General features: G+C 38.6%; 1 protein-coding gene across 1 annotated transcript in view; it reads left to right on the top strand.

Moving 5' to 3' along the window:
• Window positions 1-3,020: 3,020 nt before the first annotated feature.
• The window catches only part of LOC102234676 (copine-4), a 35,408-nt gene continuing 17,680 nt past the window's right edge, over window positions 3,021-20,748 (top strand). The window contains exons 1-7 of the mRNA XM_005797305.2: window positions 3,021-3,391; window positions 10,105-10,295; window positions 14,342-14,521; window positions 18,013-18,084; window positions 18,316-18,390; window positions 18,962-19,045; window positions 19,769-19,858. Of these exons, the coding sequence (XP_005797362.1) occupies window positions 10,125-10,295; window positions 14,342-14,521; window positions 18,013-18,084; window positions 18,316-18,390; window positions 18,962-19,045; window positions 19,769-19,858 (672 nt within the window). The 5' untranslated portion in view covers window positions 3,021-3,391; window positions 10,105-10,124. The remainder of the gene's footprint in view (window positions 3,392-10,104; window positions 10,296-14,341; window positions 14,522-18,012; window positions 18,085-18,315; window positions 18,391-18,961; window positions 19,046-19,768; window positions 19,859-20,748) is intronic.

Genomic DNA, 20,748 nt, shown 5'->3' with positions numbered 1-20,748 from the left:
GTACATTATTCGGCGCAACACCTTGAAATAAGCAGCAGTGGCAGCAGTGAGCTAACCCAGTTCGTTAGACAACACCGCACGCCGTGGCCGGGGCGTGGTCCGCCCGCACAAAGCTCCCGCTCCGCCATAGACATCAGACAACGATGTCACATCAGGACTGAACCTTCACGCAGAAAGATGGAGAAGATAAGAGGATAAATGCAGGGTTTCATATTGAAAATTGCACCTGTTCTCAATATCTTCACAAAATCTGCACCAATAACAACAACAACCCTTTCAGAGCTGAAAGAAAATTTTTATTCTGATATTAATTTGTAAAAGTTTGATTGAGAAAACAGCCGCATGTATATATAGTCATTTTTAATCACTGAACGTGCCTTTAAAACGTAGTCATATCCTTGAGCTGTTCACACTTTGCCAAATTAAAACTAGAGACTCTATTGTATTTTCTTGGGATTTTATCTGATATAGACCACAGCAAAGTAGTGTATTTGTGACGGTAATGGCTTTCATTTATTCATTTATTTACAAGTAAAAGCCTCAAAGTGTGGCATCGTAGCCCCTTGAGTTACTATGTTTTATTGCTGAAACATGCTGTCACCAGTTTTCCAATACATACATGTTTTCCCTTTTCCTATTTACTGAAAGGTCATCAGCTTGTTGCAGAAAATCTGACAGAATAGTGAAGTATTTGCATCCGTGGGGCATTTCAAAAAAAGCAGCAAGATGTATTAAACTGTAAGAATCTAAAATGACATAGTAAACATCCACGTGATCCATAGACAAACTCTCCTTGAGAGAAAGGAATAATCAATGACTGCGTAATATAGAGGACTTTAACAAAATATGTTTTTGAATATGTTGGCCTTTTTAGCAAACAAATTCTCAGGTTAAATGCATTTTCAACACAAATCCATTTTAGACGAATTATCCCCCTAAATATGCTGCCTTCTAAATCACTGCCACTGATTTGTGAATGAAATGGCACCGGGCCTAAGCTTGTAAGGAGATAAAGCTATAATTCCATGTAGGGTTTGGAAGCACTTCAAACAGAGGCTGTTGGCTACAGCCCGTATTTCTTTGCAAAACTACATTATAAAAATAAATAAATTCGTAATAAATGTGAGTCATTGAAATTCTTTAACTTTTAATTCAACATATTAGGTTGTCAATGCAATGTGTAATATTTAATTTGGTAACAAATCCTAGCTAAATATTTTGAGAATTTGACTGAAGACAGGAGCGTTATTTGTAATGTACGCTGGTAGAAAATAATTGTTACTTACCATAAGAGCAATTGCCCAGGACAGCATTAGAAATGGGGCACATGAGCACCGAATAATAGGCAAACATTGATTGAAGAGGGCTTGTGGATTTTGAATTTACACAACAAAAGATGATTGTAGATTGAGATATGTGATTTATATGGTGTTCTGTTATAAACGGTTGAACGTGAAGAGATTTTACATTTCAGTTTCACTAATATAGATGCAGTTTAGGAAGTCAGAATTCAGTTATGCAAACTCATTATGTAGATTCATTACACCCTGTGTCACATCGTACATTCAAAGGGTTTATTTCCGTCACTGAGAGGATTCTGGCTTCGGTTAATGAAAATCAAAAACTCAGCTTCTTGGGATTAAAGTGTTTCATTAGAGAAACAAAAAATAAAATATTCACAGGGAGGCCCACCCAATCAAGACTTCAAACGACAAGCAAATTAATAGACGGTTGAGCGGATGGAAAAATTGTGTTAGAAAACGATGCACAAAGAGTTGGAATGACTCCAACCTTGAGAGGATTGTGTTACAAAAAGGACTGCATTCTTGCTTAATGGTATACAAAGTCCTGTATTCAGATGAAAGTGAACTCTGCATTTCATTCAGACTTGAAGAGGCTCTCTAGCAGAGTGAAGAGGCACAGACTGGAAGCTGCTTGAGGCCCAGTGTGACGATTCCACTGTCAGTGATGACTTAGGGAACCTTGTTATCTGCTGCTGGTGTCCGCTGTGGTTTATCAAGTCCAAAGTCAGAGCATGTCATGCATTTCTGCAGATTAGCAGGGGTTGCTGATTTCATTTTCCAGCAGTATCTGGCATCTGCCCACACCGCTTTAAGTACCAATAGCAGCTTTAAGGACCATAGCAGTTCGATCCTTATTTAATTCGCCTGATGTAAATCCCATAGAGAACCTGTGGAAGACTGTCTAGAAGAAGATGTTGGTAACAATGCAGATGAGAGCTGCTATTAAAGTAACTTGGGCTTCCTTAACACCCCAACAAGGCCACAGGTTGATCATCTCCACTGATGAGGAAATTCATGTAAAAAGTGTGCCTAACAAGTTTCTATTGCACAGCACATGGGAACCTATTTAATTGAAGAGCTTTACTTTTAAACGGATTTACTGCAGTGTATTAACTTTTTGGTGATGTCCAGATGCACCCATAAAATCTAATTTAACAAATTATCTACCTAAGGTTTAAATCATTTAATATATATATATATACAGTTAAAGATAACTTAATTTATCTGAACAATTAAATTAATTAAGTGGAGAAATTAACTTAAAAAATGATTATAAATTAACATGACAAAAAGTATAGATAAAATGTGTTCAAATGTGTTATCTCTATCTGATTGGTTTAAGTCTAACGATGTATTTTACAATAACATATTTCTAGTCAAATTAAGGAATGAAAACGTGGATTTTGTGCTGTTTCCATTGCGAATTATTATGTAGATAATTCAGCCATGCGCATGGCTTCTGAGCACATTAAATTTATCTCAGGGGACGAATCTGCTGGGAGCACTGTGAACTTCAGCTCCTAAGCGGTCTCAGGTGTGTGGTCAGTCCCTATTATGAAACCACTGAAGCGCATCGCAGCCAATCAAAGCTGAGCAGCAGAGGAGCAGGTTTTTTTCTTTTTCTAATGGAAAAGCGTTCCTCAAGCAACCACTAGATGGCGATAAAACACCGCGATGAGTGTCCGCTGGTCCCTTGGTATAGGGTGCGCTCCCTGCGGCCCCCGATGGAGCCAGCGGATTACAAAGTCCTGTTAAGTGGCGCGCCATCCCTCCTCCACCACATCTTGCGCCCGGAGCAGAACCAGGCGTGCGGAGCGAATCCTCTCCGTCCTGGAAGCAGCGGCTGTTCATCCCCGCTTGTCTAGTCAGCGCCCCCAAAACTGCTCGAGCTCTGCAGTGCAGGAGGGGGTAGGGGTGGGAGTGTGTGTGTGTGTGCGAGTGTGAGTATAGGAGGGGGTGTGGGGTGGGAAACATAGCTACACAACAAGAGTGAGATGGGTCCGGAGGCGGTCAGGTATTCGTGATTGTTGAGTGAACGGGGGTGAAGTTCTTCTGCTCCGCTCGGATCTTTCCTCCAGGACCCTGAGGTGAGTTTCCCCACTGCAATCTCTGGCAATAGATTTCTATTTGCTCTGGATAATTTAACAGTAGCTACTACATACCTGTAAAAACAAACCGCTTATGATGTAAACATGCGTATGAAGCAAGAGAAAGAAAAGGAAGATTTAAAAAAAATATATAGTTTTGCATCTTTATTGACTTTGTAGATAAATGAATTGCAGTGAAATAAAACCACCCCTTTTTTTTTTACTAAGAAACAAAAATATTAATTAATATAACACTCTCAGAAGAAAAGATGTGCTCCGTGAAGATCCACATTCTTCGCTTCACTTGTGTCATGCTCTGCTTCATCCTTCCCCAGTTACCTCTTTTCTTCTTTTCTCTCAGAATCAGTCTCACTAATCCCCTCTCTTCCTCCCAAACTCTCCACATTCGTCCTCATATTTCAGCTCCAGTACCGCTGAAAGTTCACCGAAAAAGTTTTCCTTTTTCATGTTCTTTTCTGCTTTTCTCCATCCTGGTGAGATTTTATGATTATGTCTGCTTTTCAGCGAATGCCACGTACCGTCTTTACAGGACAAGGTGCTTGTGAATGCAACTCCTCTATCTGTCTGATAATCAATATGTGACCAAGCAATTATAGATGGTGTCACACACCTTCCTGCGACTGCACTGTTGATGGCAATATCTGTCAGAGTCGCTGTTTCGCTTATATGTGAAGGTGAGCGGTCACACTCACACACCGGCATGTACACACCGAGGCAAGGGTCAAGGCAGTGGAGCTGGTGATTGTCACAGTGTGCAGAGAAGAGGGCACTCAGGGCTCTAACCCCAACTTTGCAGCCAGTCGAGTTTTTATTTGAGAATTGCTTGAAAAAAGTCAGACTCTGTTGAATCTGTTGGCTGATGGCTGCCTCTATGAAAATATTGCAACATTAACTTTCACTTTCTAGATGGCCAAACAATCATTAGACCTGGAAGATGGAAACAAAACAAGACAATGACGTTGTGATTATTGCACAAACAAGAAAAAAACTGGCCTTGCTATTCTTTTGCATAATCGTACTTGAAGTGTGTTAGTGATTACTCTACTGAAAATATGCAAATATATATATAAGCAAACATATATTAACATGTCTGTAAATGTATATTACGTTTTTTTCACTTGGATATCTTAGAATCGGTCATTTTAGGTTTTCTTCACAATAATGTTTCTTTTTCTGTTTTATTTGTTGAGAAGAACTGGAGACAATAACAAACAAATATCTAAGTATGCATAGTAGTAATAATCATAATAATGGTTACATTGGTCAAATGTATGGAATAGAAAAATGACATTTTTACTATTTTTGTTGAAAATCATTAAAGCGGCAGTAGGTAACTTATACAAAATATGTTTTCACAGCTGGGCTGTGAAAAAAAAATCAAGCTGCTCTGCCTCCTTCCTGTGATCCGACTGAGATCTGTAGAAATGCAATGATCCCAACCTAAACACCCAATCATAGCCAAGAGGAGAGTCTTACCAATGTCAATCACACTTGTGTACACTGCTCACACCCTTCCACTTGCTTTCTGCTCTGCAAAGCTAGTAAGCATGGCCACAGATAAACAGTTTTCCTGAAATGGTAAGTTGTTTCTCTGCTGCAGCAAACCGGCAGGCATGGGCGGCGAGTACACAAGTATGGTTGACAGCGCAAAGACCTCTGATTGTTTTTTCTGACCAGGAGTGCTGTATTTCTGCAGATGGCAATAGGTTCACAGGGAGAAAGGAGCCAAAGGAGCTTGACTTTTCCACAGATTATCTGCCTTATGTTACGACATGGTGACGGTTTTAATAAATATATAAAAGCATATTTTTATAGAACTTACCAACTGCAGCTTTAACACTGATGCAGAATACATTTGAAGACTTGCTTCAAAGACATATTGAGTATTTACATTACATTTACTAGTCTTTTGTTTTAGGTTTGCAACTGAAGAGTCTGAATTTATAACATGCTCCACAGAATCAATGGGGGTTGCCCTGTACTTGAAACCTGTATGTTGCAATTGAGGACTAAGAGAATAAGTGGGATTCAGGTTCCACCATGAACAATCATTTGTTAGATAGAAAATAGATAACTAGAACAATAAAACATTGCTTTTTACTTTTTCTTTAATCACCTGTAGCAAAATCTTTACTTTGCTGTTTTCAGCAGATGGTATTTTTACCAGGCAATTTGATCATAACACACAGCTCTTCTGACTCTCGTCGTAATTGGCATAAATACTGGCAAGCTTTATCCTAAATGCATGCTTTACGCCTCCTTTAAATATGTTCAAATGGCAAAATGCAAAGAGGCAGTATTTGATTGGCAGGGCCTTTCTATGAGCAAATCTCTCTTTGTGTCCAGTTTCAGAATTAGGACACATAAACTCATATTTGTAATAGTTGCATATCTGTATTTTAGAAATGTTTTGAACAAAATGAAATTTCCTTAAAATATTGTGCTGTTTATATATATATATATATATATATATACATATATATATATGTTTAGCTTGCTCGTCTTGTATTTGACCATTCTGATGTTTCATTATTTTCTCTAACGATTACGGATTTTCCACGTGGTTGTTAAGTTTTCTCAAACATCCCTTCTCATTTCTTTCACTGCTCACGATCCAATTGTGTTTTGGTTTTTTTTGCACCATGAATGAGTAATACGGCACATAAATGTCAAAATTAAGCAGTTGACTGGAGTGTTTTTCAGAGCACTGACGGTAGTGTGAGATCCTATGATGAGGTGCAATGTGAAAATTAATTGTCACCTCCGCCAGTGTGTAACGCATGTGACAGCTGATGCTTTGCTGGGCTGCAAGGACAGACTCTGCACCCAGAAGATGAATGTGGAAATCTTCCACATCTCCCTTCACTACCAGTGTCATCTGCTGTCAACCAGAACAGACAGGCATCTGCTTCTTCCCGTGCACACACACACGCACACACATTTCCACACTGAGGCTGAAATAGTGGAGCCACAACCAGTGAAACTTCTCTCCTTCACAGGTCGGCTGTGTGTCACACACCTGCCATGTGGCTCTGTCCACGTCCGTTTGTCTGTACACAGCCTGTTCACTGTGCTTAGCTAAAAATACTCACACACACACAGTTAGAACATGAATTATGGAGGACGGAGAGAGAGGGGGAGAGACATTCAGGTCAGAGTCAGACCCAGTTCTAAGAGCTTCGTTCCCTCAGGATGGTACTACTAGACCGCAGCATTAAAATTCAGCTGGTATCATCTGGAGCACCGAACCTGTGTTCTTCCTTCAGCTTAGGTTAACTGTGCCCAGGGTCAGAGAAGGGTTTAGGTTTTTACAATACACATTGAAAAATATAACTCTATTTGTGCGACCCGAAAAGAAAACGGTTCAACATTTTAGAAGTTACTTCTCTTGACGTAAATTGCCAAACGTGAGGCTGCAGCGAGGGAACAGTTTGCCCGGATACATCTCAGTTCGAGATGTTATAAACAGGCCTATCAACACCTCTTCAGGCCACTGATTAACACGCTGTCATTTTTGCACCCGATTATGTAGCGCATTCATTTATTTAACATAACTTGTTAATTTGCGAGCTTGAGAAGATCTGGTTTGCTAATTTTGCTTCTTTGTAGCAGCGAGCCAGAACTGAGCCGAGTTGTTTGTTTCCAGCTCCAGCCGTTATGTCTGTTCAAAATTAACAGCTCCCGCTTGTAGTTTCATATTTATTACAGAGGGATAAAAGGAGGTAGTGTTGTGGCTAACTCTGAACTTGCGAGGTTAACTTAATGACTGAAATATTTGCTTTTATTAGAATAAGCAGCTAAAAAAAAATCATAAGTTTATATGCATTTTTTTCACTTTTTATCACATTACAAGCACAAAACAAAAATGTATTTTACTGTATTTTTGTTTCATGATAGACCAACACAAAGTAGTGCATCAGTTTGAAGGTGAAGGAACATTATCTGCCCAGTTTAATCCATCATCTGGAAACAGAACGAATACAAAACAGCTGCAAACATGGTCGTCCACCTGAACTGATGCACATGGTAACTCTGGAGGAGCTCCATAAATTTCGTGCTCAGGTGGGAGAAACTGAAGACAGGTCCGAATCATTCACTCTGGATTTGAGTGGCAAGAAGAAGAAAGTCCTTGGTGAAAGAAAGAGATGAGAAGTACTATTAAAATGGTCAAAGTGAATGGGAGGTTGGATTTAACTAAAAAATATATGTCCTAATACTGAGTTAAATTCTGTTTTTAGATGTGTGAAGCTAGTAGAGACATGACCCAAAAGACTTGCAGTTATAATTACAGTGCAAGTTTTGCAAAGCTCTGACTAAAGGGGATGTATACAGATGCACACTTTTCAGAATTTGATCTGTGAACCAAGTCTAATTTTTATTGCACTTCATATTGATGCTCTACTTTGCATATCATTTTTGCAAAAATATACAGAAGTTTGTGGCATCTCATAAATCCTAAAGTTTTTAAAGGGAAATGATGCTACTAATAATCCCATAGTCTTTAAAGCTGCCCTAAATTGCATGTTTTGACAGGCGGAAAAAAGTATCCTATATTTTTAGTCGCTAAAACCCAGGAGGCCCAGGTATATCCAACCCAGCATATTTTATGCTTTATTTCACCTTTCCTCAGTGTTTGGTTGGAATTAACTGTTAAAAAATGCATACGGTAGGCTTAAAAAAAAAAGTTTTGACCTACATTAATAGATCTTCCTGGTATGGATGTTAGAAATCTCAGTTTCTTGAGCTCACTGGGGCATCGGTTGTGTTCCAGATGAATTTAAGATACTAGAGAAATCTCACACCTAGATAAATGTGAACCTTTCCAAGATATCAGCAGTAATAAATAATTTCCACTATGTGTCAACTTTTATTGCCTTATCATGAGAATGGGCTGTGAAGTCGGGCTGCTAACATCCAAAGCAGGTGCTCCAAACATCGCGCCAACACGCTGAACTAATCCCTCAAAGCTCCTGTGCAGCTTCTTTTGAAGGCTGCAGACAGGGCTTTAGGTTATGCTGGGAATTACCCGTGTACTTTTTGTACAGGCATAAACACTGAAACAGGTGCAGCAACTCCACAGAAGAATGCGGAGCTGAGTTTACACACACCCACACAGTCCTGAGAGAAGGTCTTATTAAGCAGAATGTTTGAAAACACCTGTGTGGGCGGCTGATAGATGTGATCCCTGTTAACCCATTAGACATTTGTCCTCATATATCTATAAGTATATATATATGTCCCCTTACTGATAATTATGCCTTCATATCTTAACTATATCATAAGGAATGCTGTGGCATAATCCAATTTACAGCATCTGGTAGGCTTTATCATAATTAGCTGTATTCCAGCCACGTTTCACTGTAAAATGTGATGAATTGTTATCAGTTCAATTGACATGATATTAGAATAATGGCGTTGCTGTGATTACATTCTTTAGAATGTTCTATTCAGGGACAGGAAACGCTATGCAGTCTGTGGAAACCTGAGGAGGGACATATCTCTCATGTACCGGGAGACTCAGCGCCGCTCACAGCGCTCTTGTGTGTGTGTTAGTGCACATTTGCAATCATCAGCGTTCCGATAGACTTAAACTTATGTGTTGCATTCAGGATGTGCAAGTGTGTGTGTGTTTGTTGCGTATGTTACACGTGTTTTTTGTGTGCGTTTGAGCACTGTGCCCGAAACTGAGTAGCTTCAGAGTCCTGACCTTGTCCTGATCGTTTGAGCTCTGTTTGCTTAGTCAGATCCTCTGCTTCTGCTTTATTCCAGACAGACGACAGCTCAGATGTACTGCAGCATCCATCCATCCATCCATCCATCCATCCATCCATCCATCCATCCATCCATCCATCCATCCATCCATCCATCCATCCATCCATCCATCCATCCATCCATCCATAAGTCCTTGATAAACAGAAAGCTAGACATAGTAAACACTTAAATAAAGCAGATATATATTTAGCCTCATGTTCAAAATGTATGTTGAAAAACCAATAAAGCTTACAGCCCTGAACATGCCATCCCAAAGTAAAGCATGTGTATGGATTATGCTGAGGCTGGGAGGATGCAATGTAGGCCAGGGCTGTCTTCGCGTTTTTATTTTTTGGAACCCAGTTGGACTAAAAACATACGTTACACCTCCTATGTAGATCTAAGGTTTGTCTCAGATGGATATTAACAAGGTAGGTTCAATCTGGCAAACAGATCTTTGGCTTCCATTTATTTTTTTACTAATAGTTGTCTTGACAGCATTATACTGTGACGCAGTTTTTATTTATCTACTTATTTTTTTGAAAAAGAAAAATAGACAAAAAATAAATAAATCTCAAGATTCGCAAAACTGAGAAATTAAAAAAAAAGATTGTTCCTTTCCCTTATAATTCACAACACTGCAGTATTTTGTGATGGTTAATAAAAAGTGAAGTATCTATCTATCTATCTATCTATCTATCTATCTATCTATCTATCTATCTATCTATCTATCTATCTATCTATCTATCTATCTATCTATCTATCTATCTATCTATCTATCTATCTATCTATCTATCTATCTATCTATCTATCTATCTATCTATCTATCTATCTATCTATCTATCTATCTATCTATCTATCTATCTATCTATCTATCTATCTATCTATCTATCCTGTATGATGTATAAATGAGCTCTCCTTTTTCCTCTCTTTCCGTTCAGTGTGTGATTGCACGGCCATCATGAGTAACATCTATGAGTCTGCAGAGGCCACGCTGGGCTTCATCAGCTCCCCATGCCTGACCAAAGTGGAGCTGAGAGTGGCCTGCCGGGGGATCTCGGACCGCGACGCCCTCTCCAAACCCGACCCGTGCGTGGTGCTGAAAATGCAGTCACACGGCCAGTGGTTTGAGGTACGATGAAAATGGAGGGAGGATAATGAGAGAGATGCCGCTCCACGCAAATGAGTCTCCAGTTGCGAAAGGCTATTTCATACTCTGAAAATGAAGGTTTAATGGTGAGGCCAGGAGTGAATCAGGAGTTTGTCATTCTTAAGTGTTCTTTTATATGACACCTATTCAGCCGTTATGAAGCATTCTGAATATTAAGTGAAGTGGCAGTAACTCTGAATGTTTCAAGGTGCAATCTGGCTTGTCAAAGCGACTTCTAATGTTGCTCCTCTATGGATTACAATAAATGTCACATGTATAATGGAGTGATTTATAATATTTGATGGAAGACAATGGATATATTTTGACACCTCTTTGTAATAATACTAACTTTTAATGTTATTACAAGGTATTAAGTCATTTAAGTAAAAAAAAATAGCAGTAGTGCATTGGAGGAAATGGGGTCTAAACTAATTATAAAGATGATAACATTTGGCTCAAACATAAAAAAATAAATAATCTGAAATCACTTTTATGTAAACATCAGGCTATTTCATTTTGGTGTATTATTGTTTAGTACTTTATTTTTGTTTAGTTTATTGATTTTATTCACCTTTTGGTCAAATGAATCTTTCCCAGGCACTTTGATGATTTTCTCACATCACTATTAATATTTGCACAACAGTTAGTCCGTCTCTTGTTAAAAATTGGTTTTTCATTCCTCAAAAGCAAGTTTTCATGAAAAAAGAAAGTGTCAGCATGATCAAAATGAAAAGTCCTGATATCCTTTTTGATGAACAAGACAGTCAAATTGCTTTGTCATGTTTTCATTATGATTGATTACTGATGCTGATCCAGTGCAAAAAAAGTCAGACCTTGGTGACTTCACCTGGCAATGCCCAAGACAGCAACATATGCCATTTGAAATCTACTCTGCTCACAAAGCAGACTAACAAATGACTTATTACTCTATCTATTGAGATAAAAAGGATTTGTTGGAAGGAATGAGAAAATGCTACTTTGACGAGCACAAATGACTGGCTGTTGTGGATGTTTTGTACCTCATATTTGGTACAAATTCTGTTATTTACAGAGGCAGAATTGACATGAAAACACCAATTAAATGGTGCTTTGGTAAAGTGCTGAAATATGTCAGAGGGCTAACTGCTTAAAATAATTGATACCAAAATTTCTTTTGAGTGCCACTAGAGGCAGTGTAAGTACCACTATGGGTATTGGCCTGCCTGGGATGATCCACGCGCTCCGCTGAAGTAATGATTGGTGAAATTATGGCTCTAAATCAGAAAATTCAAGCTACCATATTAGACTGTGAGTGTGTTCTGTTGTTTTCCTTTTAGCTTGCATGAGCTACGTGTCCTAATTATCACGCAGCTCAACTGGAATCCCAACCTTTGCTACAAGCACAGTCTAAATTGTGTTTATCTAGCAAATGCCCTTCTAACAGATGCCATGTATTTATTTTTTTTGTTGGTAATGAAAGCAATCAGACACTCAAACCCACATTTTCAGTTTTATTGGCCTCATTCGAAGCTAAAGAGGTCCCAAATAAATGGAGGAAACAGCTTCTCTGTGTAGGTTGTTTTGGCTGTGGAAATGGATAACTGGTGCTGCTTTAAAGTGTTCCACTCCATTTCCAATTATCAGGGAGGCACACATGCTTTCCCGGCCCTTTCTAATGGACTAGACAAAAGACTATCTGAGCATAATTAAAATCCAACATTAGGAGAAAGATAAATCCTAATGGATTTTTAGAATAAGCAAATTTTCATCCGTTTTTTCTGAGTTAAACAGGCCACAGATTGAGACACATTGTGTGTCTTTTATTTTCAATGTACGGAGTAGAGGCAAGTCAGTCTCAATAATATAGAATATAATTGAAAAATTAATTATTTTCAATAATTCAGTTAAAAAAGTGAAATTTATACAAGTTCATTACACAGAGTGACATATTTTTTTCACATTTTAATAGTTTTATTATTAAATCTAATATAGAAATAATATGTTATGTCTTACACCAACCTCAAGAAAACTGCTGACTTGCTCACCAAACACCACTGATACAGTGTAAAAGGACAGCTGTATCCAAACATGTTAATATAAAGTTTGGTGGAAGAAAAAACTGACAGAAAAGGTGCCTAGGCAACAAGAATCGGAGAGGGTAGGAGAGATTCATATGGTATTGATTAAAGCTAAAGTCAGTGCTTAAAGAGCCATCATACAGTCTCATCAGGGACATGAACTACAGCTATCGCATTATTTGTGTGCCACTCCTGAACAAGAGATATCAGATGCATCTAAGCTGTGCTAAAGGACTGGGCTGTTGCTCAGTGTTACATAATCCTCTTTTCAGATGAAAGTAATTTCCAATGATCTTCTAATTAAATGAGACATCTTTGCAATTTGTCACTTGTAAATATCCTTTGCATTTTTTTTGTTGTCAAATTCTTGTTCTACAAAGGGTGGGGGTCTAGCAGACGCGTGTCAACACACAAACTCAAGCGTGACACAAAAAGTCAGAAAAACTTCCTCACTCAAACTCGCACAGACTCACAAAAAGCAGTGCTTTTTCCACAGGGGCTCAAGATCAAGTGTTCAAAAAAGTAGTGCAGTGTTAGGCAACTGTTTCTCAGGGGAGTCCAGAAAAAGCTACTTTGTGCAGCATAGTAGTGTCTGTGTGTTTATTCATATGGAAAAAAAGAGAGAGAGAGAGAATTCATGTGTGTGTGTGTGGATCTGAGAATGGACAATCTCTGCTGATCAGAATTACTTCCTTAATTGGATTGTTGTTGGGAAGCAGCTGGGTGTGTTTGTGCATATGTAATGTGTTAAAGACTCTTTTTTTGCTTCAATGAGTTGCCAACTCATTGAGGTGAGGTTAAAAAAAAGGGCAACATCTGGTGTATGTTCTGTTATATTAAACTTTTTCTTGTTTTTTGTTGTGCTTGTGTGTGTGAGCCATAGGGTTATCAGCGATAAAAAAAAGAAAAATGAAAAAAAAAAGCGGGCGTTCGTTTCTGCCAGCGTTCTCGAGCTTTTTGTTGTCAGCGCTGTGACGGACTTTAATTTGGCACTCTGATCCTTTCTGTGTCAGGCAGTCAGAGAGAAGAAAATCTGAGATCAATGCTGCAGCTCCAGTCGGATTTCTGTGTAGTCAAACAGCTAGTGGGATTTTTCTAAAGCATCAAGAAAAATCAATGTTTGCAGTCCTCAAGTTGATAAGTGTAAACAATGTGGTAATGGCTATTTGTGGTAATTGCTGCAGAGCTGAAAAGTCTCGCAAAGCTCACAATCGATGCAGAGTTGCAGTGTGCTGGATGCTCAGTGAGAGTTTCATACTTCAGCACGCATGAATATAAAGAAGTCTTTTTAAAGTGACTCGGGCAATAATGGTGATGGAGCCACCGCCTTTTTCCACCATGGGGACGGTGTGTCTGGGGAGATGTGCAGAGTTATTTGTTCTGCATAGTGTTTTGCATTAAGCCAATTTGTTTATGTGTTTTGTTGCCCCTACGTGTCATGAGGCATAATTTAAACAGAACTAACTTCAATTTGTATTAACAGGAGTATTAAAAGTTTGATATTTGTATGAATGCAATTATATCAGAATACTTAAGATCTCATTGTTTTTTATGGATATTTTATCAAAATAATACAAAACTATTTACATTTGATTTTCAAACACATAAATTGCTCATAACTATAATTAAATTTGACCCAGTTGACAGAACAAGACAGTTTATTAAAATTTGATCAGAGTAGAACTCCTTTAAAGGGAATATTGTTTGCATTTTTGCTTTGCTCGCTAGAGTTTTTAAGTTTTCCTAAACATGACCAGTGTTTGGTTAGTCAACACTCTCACCCACGGTCATATAAACGTTTGTCACTTTTCAAGGTTATTATGCTCATAAGAACATGTTTTGCTTTATTTTAATTTTGTCAGATTTACTTATGCGTGAATTGTGTTTAACTGTGTGTGTGTGTGTGTGTGGGTGTGTGTGCATGTGTGCGTGTGGGTGTGCGTGCGTGTGTGTGTGTGTGTGTGTGTGCAGGTGGACCGCACCGAAGTGATCCGTAGCAGCAGCAGCCCCGTCTTCTCTAAGATCTTCCTGGTAGATTACTACTTCGAGGAGGTCCAGAGGCTTCGATTCGAGCTGCACGACATCAGCTCTGGAAACAACGGCCTCCGTGACGCGGACTTCCTGGGAGCCATGGAGTGCACACTGGGACAGGTCAGGCTGCCTTCTGATTGGGCAGTAAATAGGAAGCTTGCTTATGCAGTAAACTTTGATTAAGTAGAGTCATTATGTATAAATAGAAGAAAACAACGAATAAATAAAATAAAATAAAATAAATAAATAAATACTAAAAACTTATTCTGCTCGAGTCCATATTGTAAAGTGCCATACTGAAGACATAAGTTGTGGAAACTAACAACACTGATGTTTATGTGGAGCAATGCTTAAAGGACTGTGGATCAATTTTACCCCTATTCTCTTCTCACTCTGTACATTTCTGTCCCAACTTAATGCCATTTTGCACCCGTTATAAACCCACCGCATCTGTGTGCTTAACATTTGCATGTCGACTTACCTGTCTTTGTTAATACAGATTTTTATGAATTGTGTCAATAAATAATCATAAAATGCTTAAATATCACTTGACATGAAACCAAATGGTATTGACAATCCTTAATTTTGACCGCATTTGGTTAAAGACTTGAAACCACATTAAGTACAGTTCACAAAACAATCTGTGATGACAAAGTGCAGACATGTTTTCAGACATTTTTGTATGGAACACGCTTGTCTATTTAAGGTTGGGTAGCTGACGGTGCATGTCAGAGCATAAACCAAGGAAAAAAAAAACAGACTCCATTAAATGTCCCAAAATGTCTGGAGGTTTCTCTTATTTTGGACATTGAAGAAATTTAGAACTACGTAGTCCTTCCTCAGACATAACAGCTCAACCTAACTGAGTAATTGTGGGAAGAAGAACATGGTCAAGGAGCGAACCAAAAATCTATGTCTTACTGATGGGAAAGCTGCACTGCTCTCTTGTGAAGTTAGAAGAACCATCCACAAGATCCAATATTCCTAATGCAATCCATCAATAAGACAGACCCCACTCATCTTATCAGTCACATACCAGGATTTTTATTTCCTGTACGCCAAGCAATTTGTCAGAAAAAAATGGGAACTCCTCATTCCTTGGGAACTCCTTGTTCCTTGCTGACACCATCCCCACTGTCAAACATGATCTGGGGATGTCCTTAGAAGTCGAGTTGGTAGCAGCAAATTATAAAGAAAGTCTTCTGGAAAACCTTCACGAAGTGCTCTGTCTGCACCTCAGACAGACTGCATGGCATTGCTAGAATACCTCTCTGAAAAGATCTAACTGTGACTTTCTACCTATGCTATCCATCTAATATTAATAAGCCTACAATGATGTACAGAAAACTGATCTATGTCAAAACAATTCCCTGAATAAAATCTCCCAAGCCTAGAGAGACATGCCCAACAAGACTTGAAGCTGTGAAAGGTGCTTTTATTAAAATATTAATTCATAAGTGTAATAAATTATGCAGCTGTTAAATGTTTGTATTACTTTATTTATAAAATGTCTGAAAACAGGTTCAAACTTGTCAGCAGAACAATTCCTATTTGACTTTAGAACAATTTTATAACTGCAAAATGTTAAAAAAATGTTTTGAATATTTTTGGGCATGGTACAATTTCATTTAATTGTATATTTTCTTTCTTAAGATGTCAATCCCTATTTGCTCTGATTCACTTTCCTGTCTGGGTTAAATTCATTCTCATGAACACGACATGTTCTTTAAAACTCTGACCACAGTTACTCCATTACATGCAAGATTTATAAGTATGGTCGCGCTATTTACTGTCGATCTCCACCACTTCATGCAGCTTGAATGTAGAACATGGTGTTAGGTGGGTCGCCTCTATAGGAGAATTGGGGCGTGTAAGAGATGTTTATGACTCACATCTGAGCATACTTTAAAGTGAGCTCACCCGATGAGTAGATTTTTCTCTGCTTTTTAAATGTGCTTGATACCTGCTAAATTTGGGTAGAAGAGCCACCTTTGGGTGCTAGTTTAGACGATCTCCACGCCAGAGCTGCTTGAAAGCAAGGTGCTTAAGATAAGGTTTCACAGTCTGTTGAAGAACCATTGTAAAGGTCTCTGCCGTTTAGCCCTTTGTAGATGGATAATATGTGCTTTATTTAGTTGGCTTTAACTGTTGAACCCTTTTATTCAGCTACTAGCAGCATCTGCATTCACTCTTTCGGTGTCTTTGGTGTTTCTATTTACATAAGGCTTTAAAAAGCTCTTCCAGACTGTTTTCAGCACATTTATATGTGCATATGCTAATACATGTAGCCTCACCCGCTGATAGCTGCAATCAATATTTAAAGATTCTCTTCATTTACTCCAATCACTCAGCATCCGGGGCCATTTAAAGAGAAAACGTTTATTTCTTCGATGCTCATTAAGATGATGAGTTGGTTGATTTTTTTCCCCCTGAGAGAGTAGCCCCCTGGTGACATATTGAATGTAAGGAAATAGCAGGAGCAGCATCTCAAAGATCCGGCTGGCACTGCAGAATAGTGAAATATGTTTGCTATTACTTTTTCAGGTCAGAGATGTTATCAGCAGCACAAAGCTGGTGGATTTACAATTGTTGGTAGACATAAGATAACGGCCTCAGAAGAGGAGGAGAAGGATTTTTAATGCCAGAGAGGTGTAGCTTAGTAGAATGACACCGAGCCAATTTTTTTATGTGCAATTTCCCACTGTTTATCCAGGGTTTTGTTAAGAATACGACAGCATTGTTTCTGTTTAGTACAAATCAATAAATGTGTGCAGAGGAATGCCAGTGAGGAGGAAATAGTTGATCTATTCATAAAATGAGAGACACCAGAAAGTTTTCTGCCAAGATTATGTAAGGGTTTAATACTGTAATTTATCGTGCTGACTGTATGAAAGCTGCAATTATCAGGGCAGCAGTTAGTAGTCTGCTAAGGAGAGACGCAGCTCTCTGTCGATGAAATTGCTGCGTGAACTTAGCTCTAAAAGCCATTATCAGTGAGCAGAGTGTGTTGTTGCTGCCAAAAATTTGTAAGAGGTGGAAGGAGTTGGTGTAGAAAACCAATCAGTGGTATGCCACCAACTTTACATGCCCTATGTTCATATCACATAAACTTTTTTGTCTTGTTACTAGCACAAATATTTTGCATTTTTTAAATTTTAAATAAACAGTTTTAGGTCATAGGAAAGCAAAAGCAAGAATTCAGTCCCCCTTTATTCTTTAAAATTAGAAAACCTTGCATTGTTTTCTTTCAGTGTTACCATTATGATAAGCCGCCGCACTTGTCTGTCACACAATAAAATATATTAACGTTAGTTAACAAAATGTCTAAAGGTTAAACGAGTTTGAATACTTTAAGAAGACAAAGCAAATGTAACATGTCTATGTTAAATTAGTTCCTCTACTTCAAGCTAGCTGCCAGAAAACACATCGCAAGTAAAACAACTGATAAAAAATTGAGTCACTTTTTGTTTTTGCAGTTATATAATTGTTGCATTAAATATGAATGAATGTGTTTTTTTACATGAAACAGACCAAAAAACAAAAATGGAAAGATGGCAGGGTTTTTGTCTTTTGATCTTCAGGCATTTTATCTGTTTGTGTGCTCGTTACAGATTGTCTCACAAAGGAAACTGACCAAAGCTCTGCTCAAACAGGGAAACACTGCTGGAAAGTCTTCAATAATGGTACGACATCCCTTCCGAAAGCCAGCCCCACCTCAGTTCAATGCACACAGAACGCACGCGCAACACCGCGCACTCACAAGCTTTGGAGATAATTAATTTGATGATGTTTTGCCCTTGCTCTGCACCGTTCCTCATTTCCATCTCATTTCCTCTCACCTCCTTCTTACGCCTCTGTGTCCATCTCCCCTTCTGCTACCCTAATCCCCCTCACCCCTCTCTTCATCTGTGTAGGTGACAGCAGAGGAGTTGTCAGGAAACGACGATTATGTTGAACTCTCTTTCAGCGCTCGGAAGCTGGACGACAAGGTTTGTCCAGTTGCTTGTTTTTGAAGTTTAGGAATCTGAGCTTTATATGTGGGGGTGTGTAGGTGGAGGCCAGTGAGATTTGATGATGAAATAACTCATGCAGAATACAAGGGTACAGTCTGGGCTCATGAAAGAAGACCTGTGGAGATAGGTGGGCACCTCCCTGGTACAATAACCCTCTTTTATCTAGACAACCCAATCAGACACACACACACACACACACACACACACACACACACACACACACACACACACACACACACACACACACACACACACACACACACACACACACACACACACACAGAGTACTAGATTAACTTTTGGCTTCCCTTAACACACGCGCCCTCACCCACAGCCACGGATGACTAATCCAAACGAGTTGTGCCCAAGAGGAATGATGGAGTATAAACAAGGGAGGGGTGCATAAATCGGAGAGGACAGGAGAGAGATGGCTGGTTGAAACAAAAAGAAAGCCAGAGACAGAAGGTGAAATGATGGCTCTGGTAGTTGTATGAATGATATATGTTTATGATCAAAGTGTGTGTTTTCTTTCGTTTTCTCTGTCAAGGATTTCTTCAGTAAGTCAGATCCTTTTCTGGAGATTTTTAGAGTAAATGACGATGGGACTGAGTCGCTTGTACACCGAACTGAGGTAATTGTAGTATATTCACACACATTTGGCACACATGGTGTCTATCGAAGCATCCTGAACTTTTTACATTTTGTCATGTTACAACCACAAACTTCAATGTCCTCTTAACTACCACACCTTATATTTTTTTTAATTCCATGAAAACACTCAGTCAGTAAAATCTTTGTAATATGATCTCAGTATAAATCCAGCTGTTCTGTGAAGCAATCAATGGTTTATTAGAGAAATCTACCAAAACATGGCCGTGCACCTAAACAGATAAGCTGTCCAAGGGTAGCCTTAATGAGAGATGCAGCCAAGAGAACTTTGATAACTCTGTAGAACCTGCTGAGATCCACAGCTTGGATGGGAGAAGCTGTTGCAATTTGGCCTTAATGGGACTGTACAAAGGAAACCTTTGTTAAAAGAAAGCCATGCAGTTAACATAGCAAACATGTGCGTCTGTAACCATCCCTGCAGCATATGTGCAAGCACGTTGGTTGGAGTAATTATGCAGATGGATGAAGCTAAGTACAGGACAATCCATGAAGAAAAGCTTTTAGAAAATGCAAACTAGATTCACCTTTCATCGGGACAATGGCCCTTAAACCAGAGCTACTATAGGGGACAGATCAAAGCATGACAAAATGTAAATAAATAAATAAATAAAAAAGTCTAATTTTTCACATTTTGTGGTCAACTGTTACAGATCTCTTCTGAAAGTTGTTTTGTTTGCTTCTACAGACAGTGATGAACAACTTGAGCCCAATCTGGAAATCATTTAAAGTTTCATTGAACACTCTCTGCAGTGGAGACCATGACAGGGAGCTAAAGGTGAGTTTGAAAGTCCCACTGTGTGAGAAAAGAGAAAATAATAGGAGCCAGTTAGTCTTAAATACAATCCGCCACTCTGTGGAAAACCTTGGGCAGAGCTCGTTTTGTAATGTAAGTTGACACACAGCTTTCTTAAAGGCCACATAGACCATCAACGCCTACTGAAGTTTCTTGTTAACATGATTGTCTACATAAATGTTTTTTCTTTGTTCATAAGAAACCATCTACATTAAGTAGGACGCACAAGTTTGTGCTCCCATAGAAAGGGTGCAGACCTTAATTAGATATTTTTGGCTATGACTTGATGTAATACAAAAGTCAAAGCTAAATAAACACACTTACTCCTAATAGCCTCTGCCAACAATCAGCAAGTTATTTATTCTCCCTGAAATCAGGAAACTATGCAAGTTGATTGCAGATAAATGTGAGAAAGACTAAAGGCTGTTGTTTTCTGAGTATGTAGAATAATCAACAAGTTCCAATCAACAAAATTACTGGAGGTCAAAGTACACAGTGTTAGGCAAGTTTGGTTCACAAAGCTTAACACTGAATTAATTCATTGCCATTGTTGATTTTAAATGTTCTTAACTAAATTCTCAATTAAATTCACAGTTCCCCTATATTTTTATTAAATAAAATCAGTAGCAGTCAAGATGCTCTCCTTATTAAATTGCTTATGTCAGAACAAAGTCTTTTGAAACTAAGCTTTCCCAGCTTATTTACATCTTTTTACTTCTGTCCTTCTGCCTTACTTTACATGGGCTATATTTTGCCAAGGCAGAACTCAAAAATAAAGCTGTGCTCTTTCATTTGTTTCCCAATTTTAATTATTAGAAGACAAAACATCAATATTTTCACTCAAAGATAGGAGTGACAATTGATTTTTTGCA

The sequence above is a fragment of the Xiphophorus maculatus genome, chromosome 13, assembly GCF_002775205.1.
Source record: "Xiphophorus maculatus strain JP 163 A chromosome 13, X_maculatus-5.0-male, whole genome shotgun sequence".
Lineage (NCBI taxonomy): Eukaryota > Metazoa > Chordata > Actinopteri > Cyprinodontiformes > Poeciliidae > Xiphophorus > Xiphophorus maculatus.
Note: the sequence above shows the minus strand (reverse complement) of the source record. Positions and strands in the feature narration are given on the sequence as shown.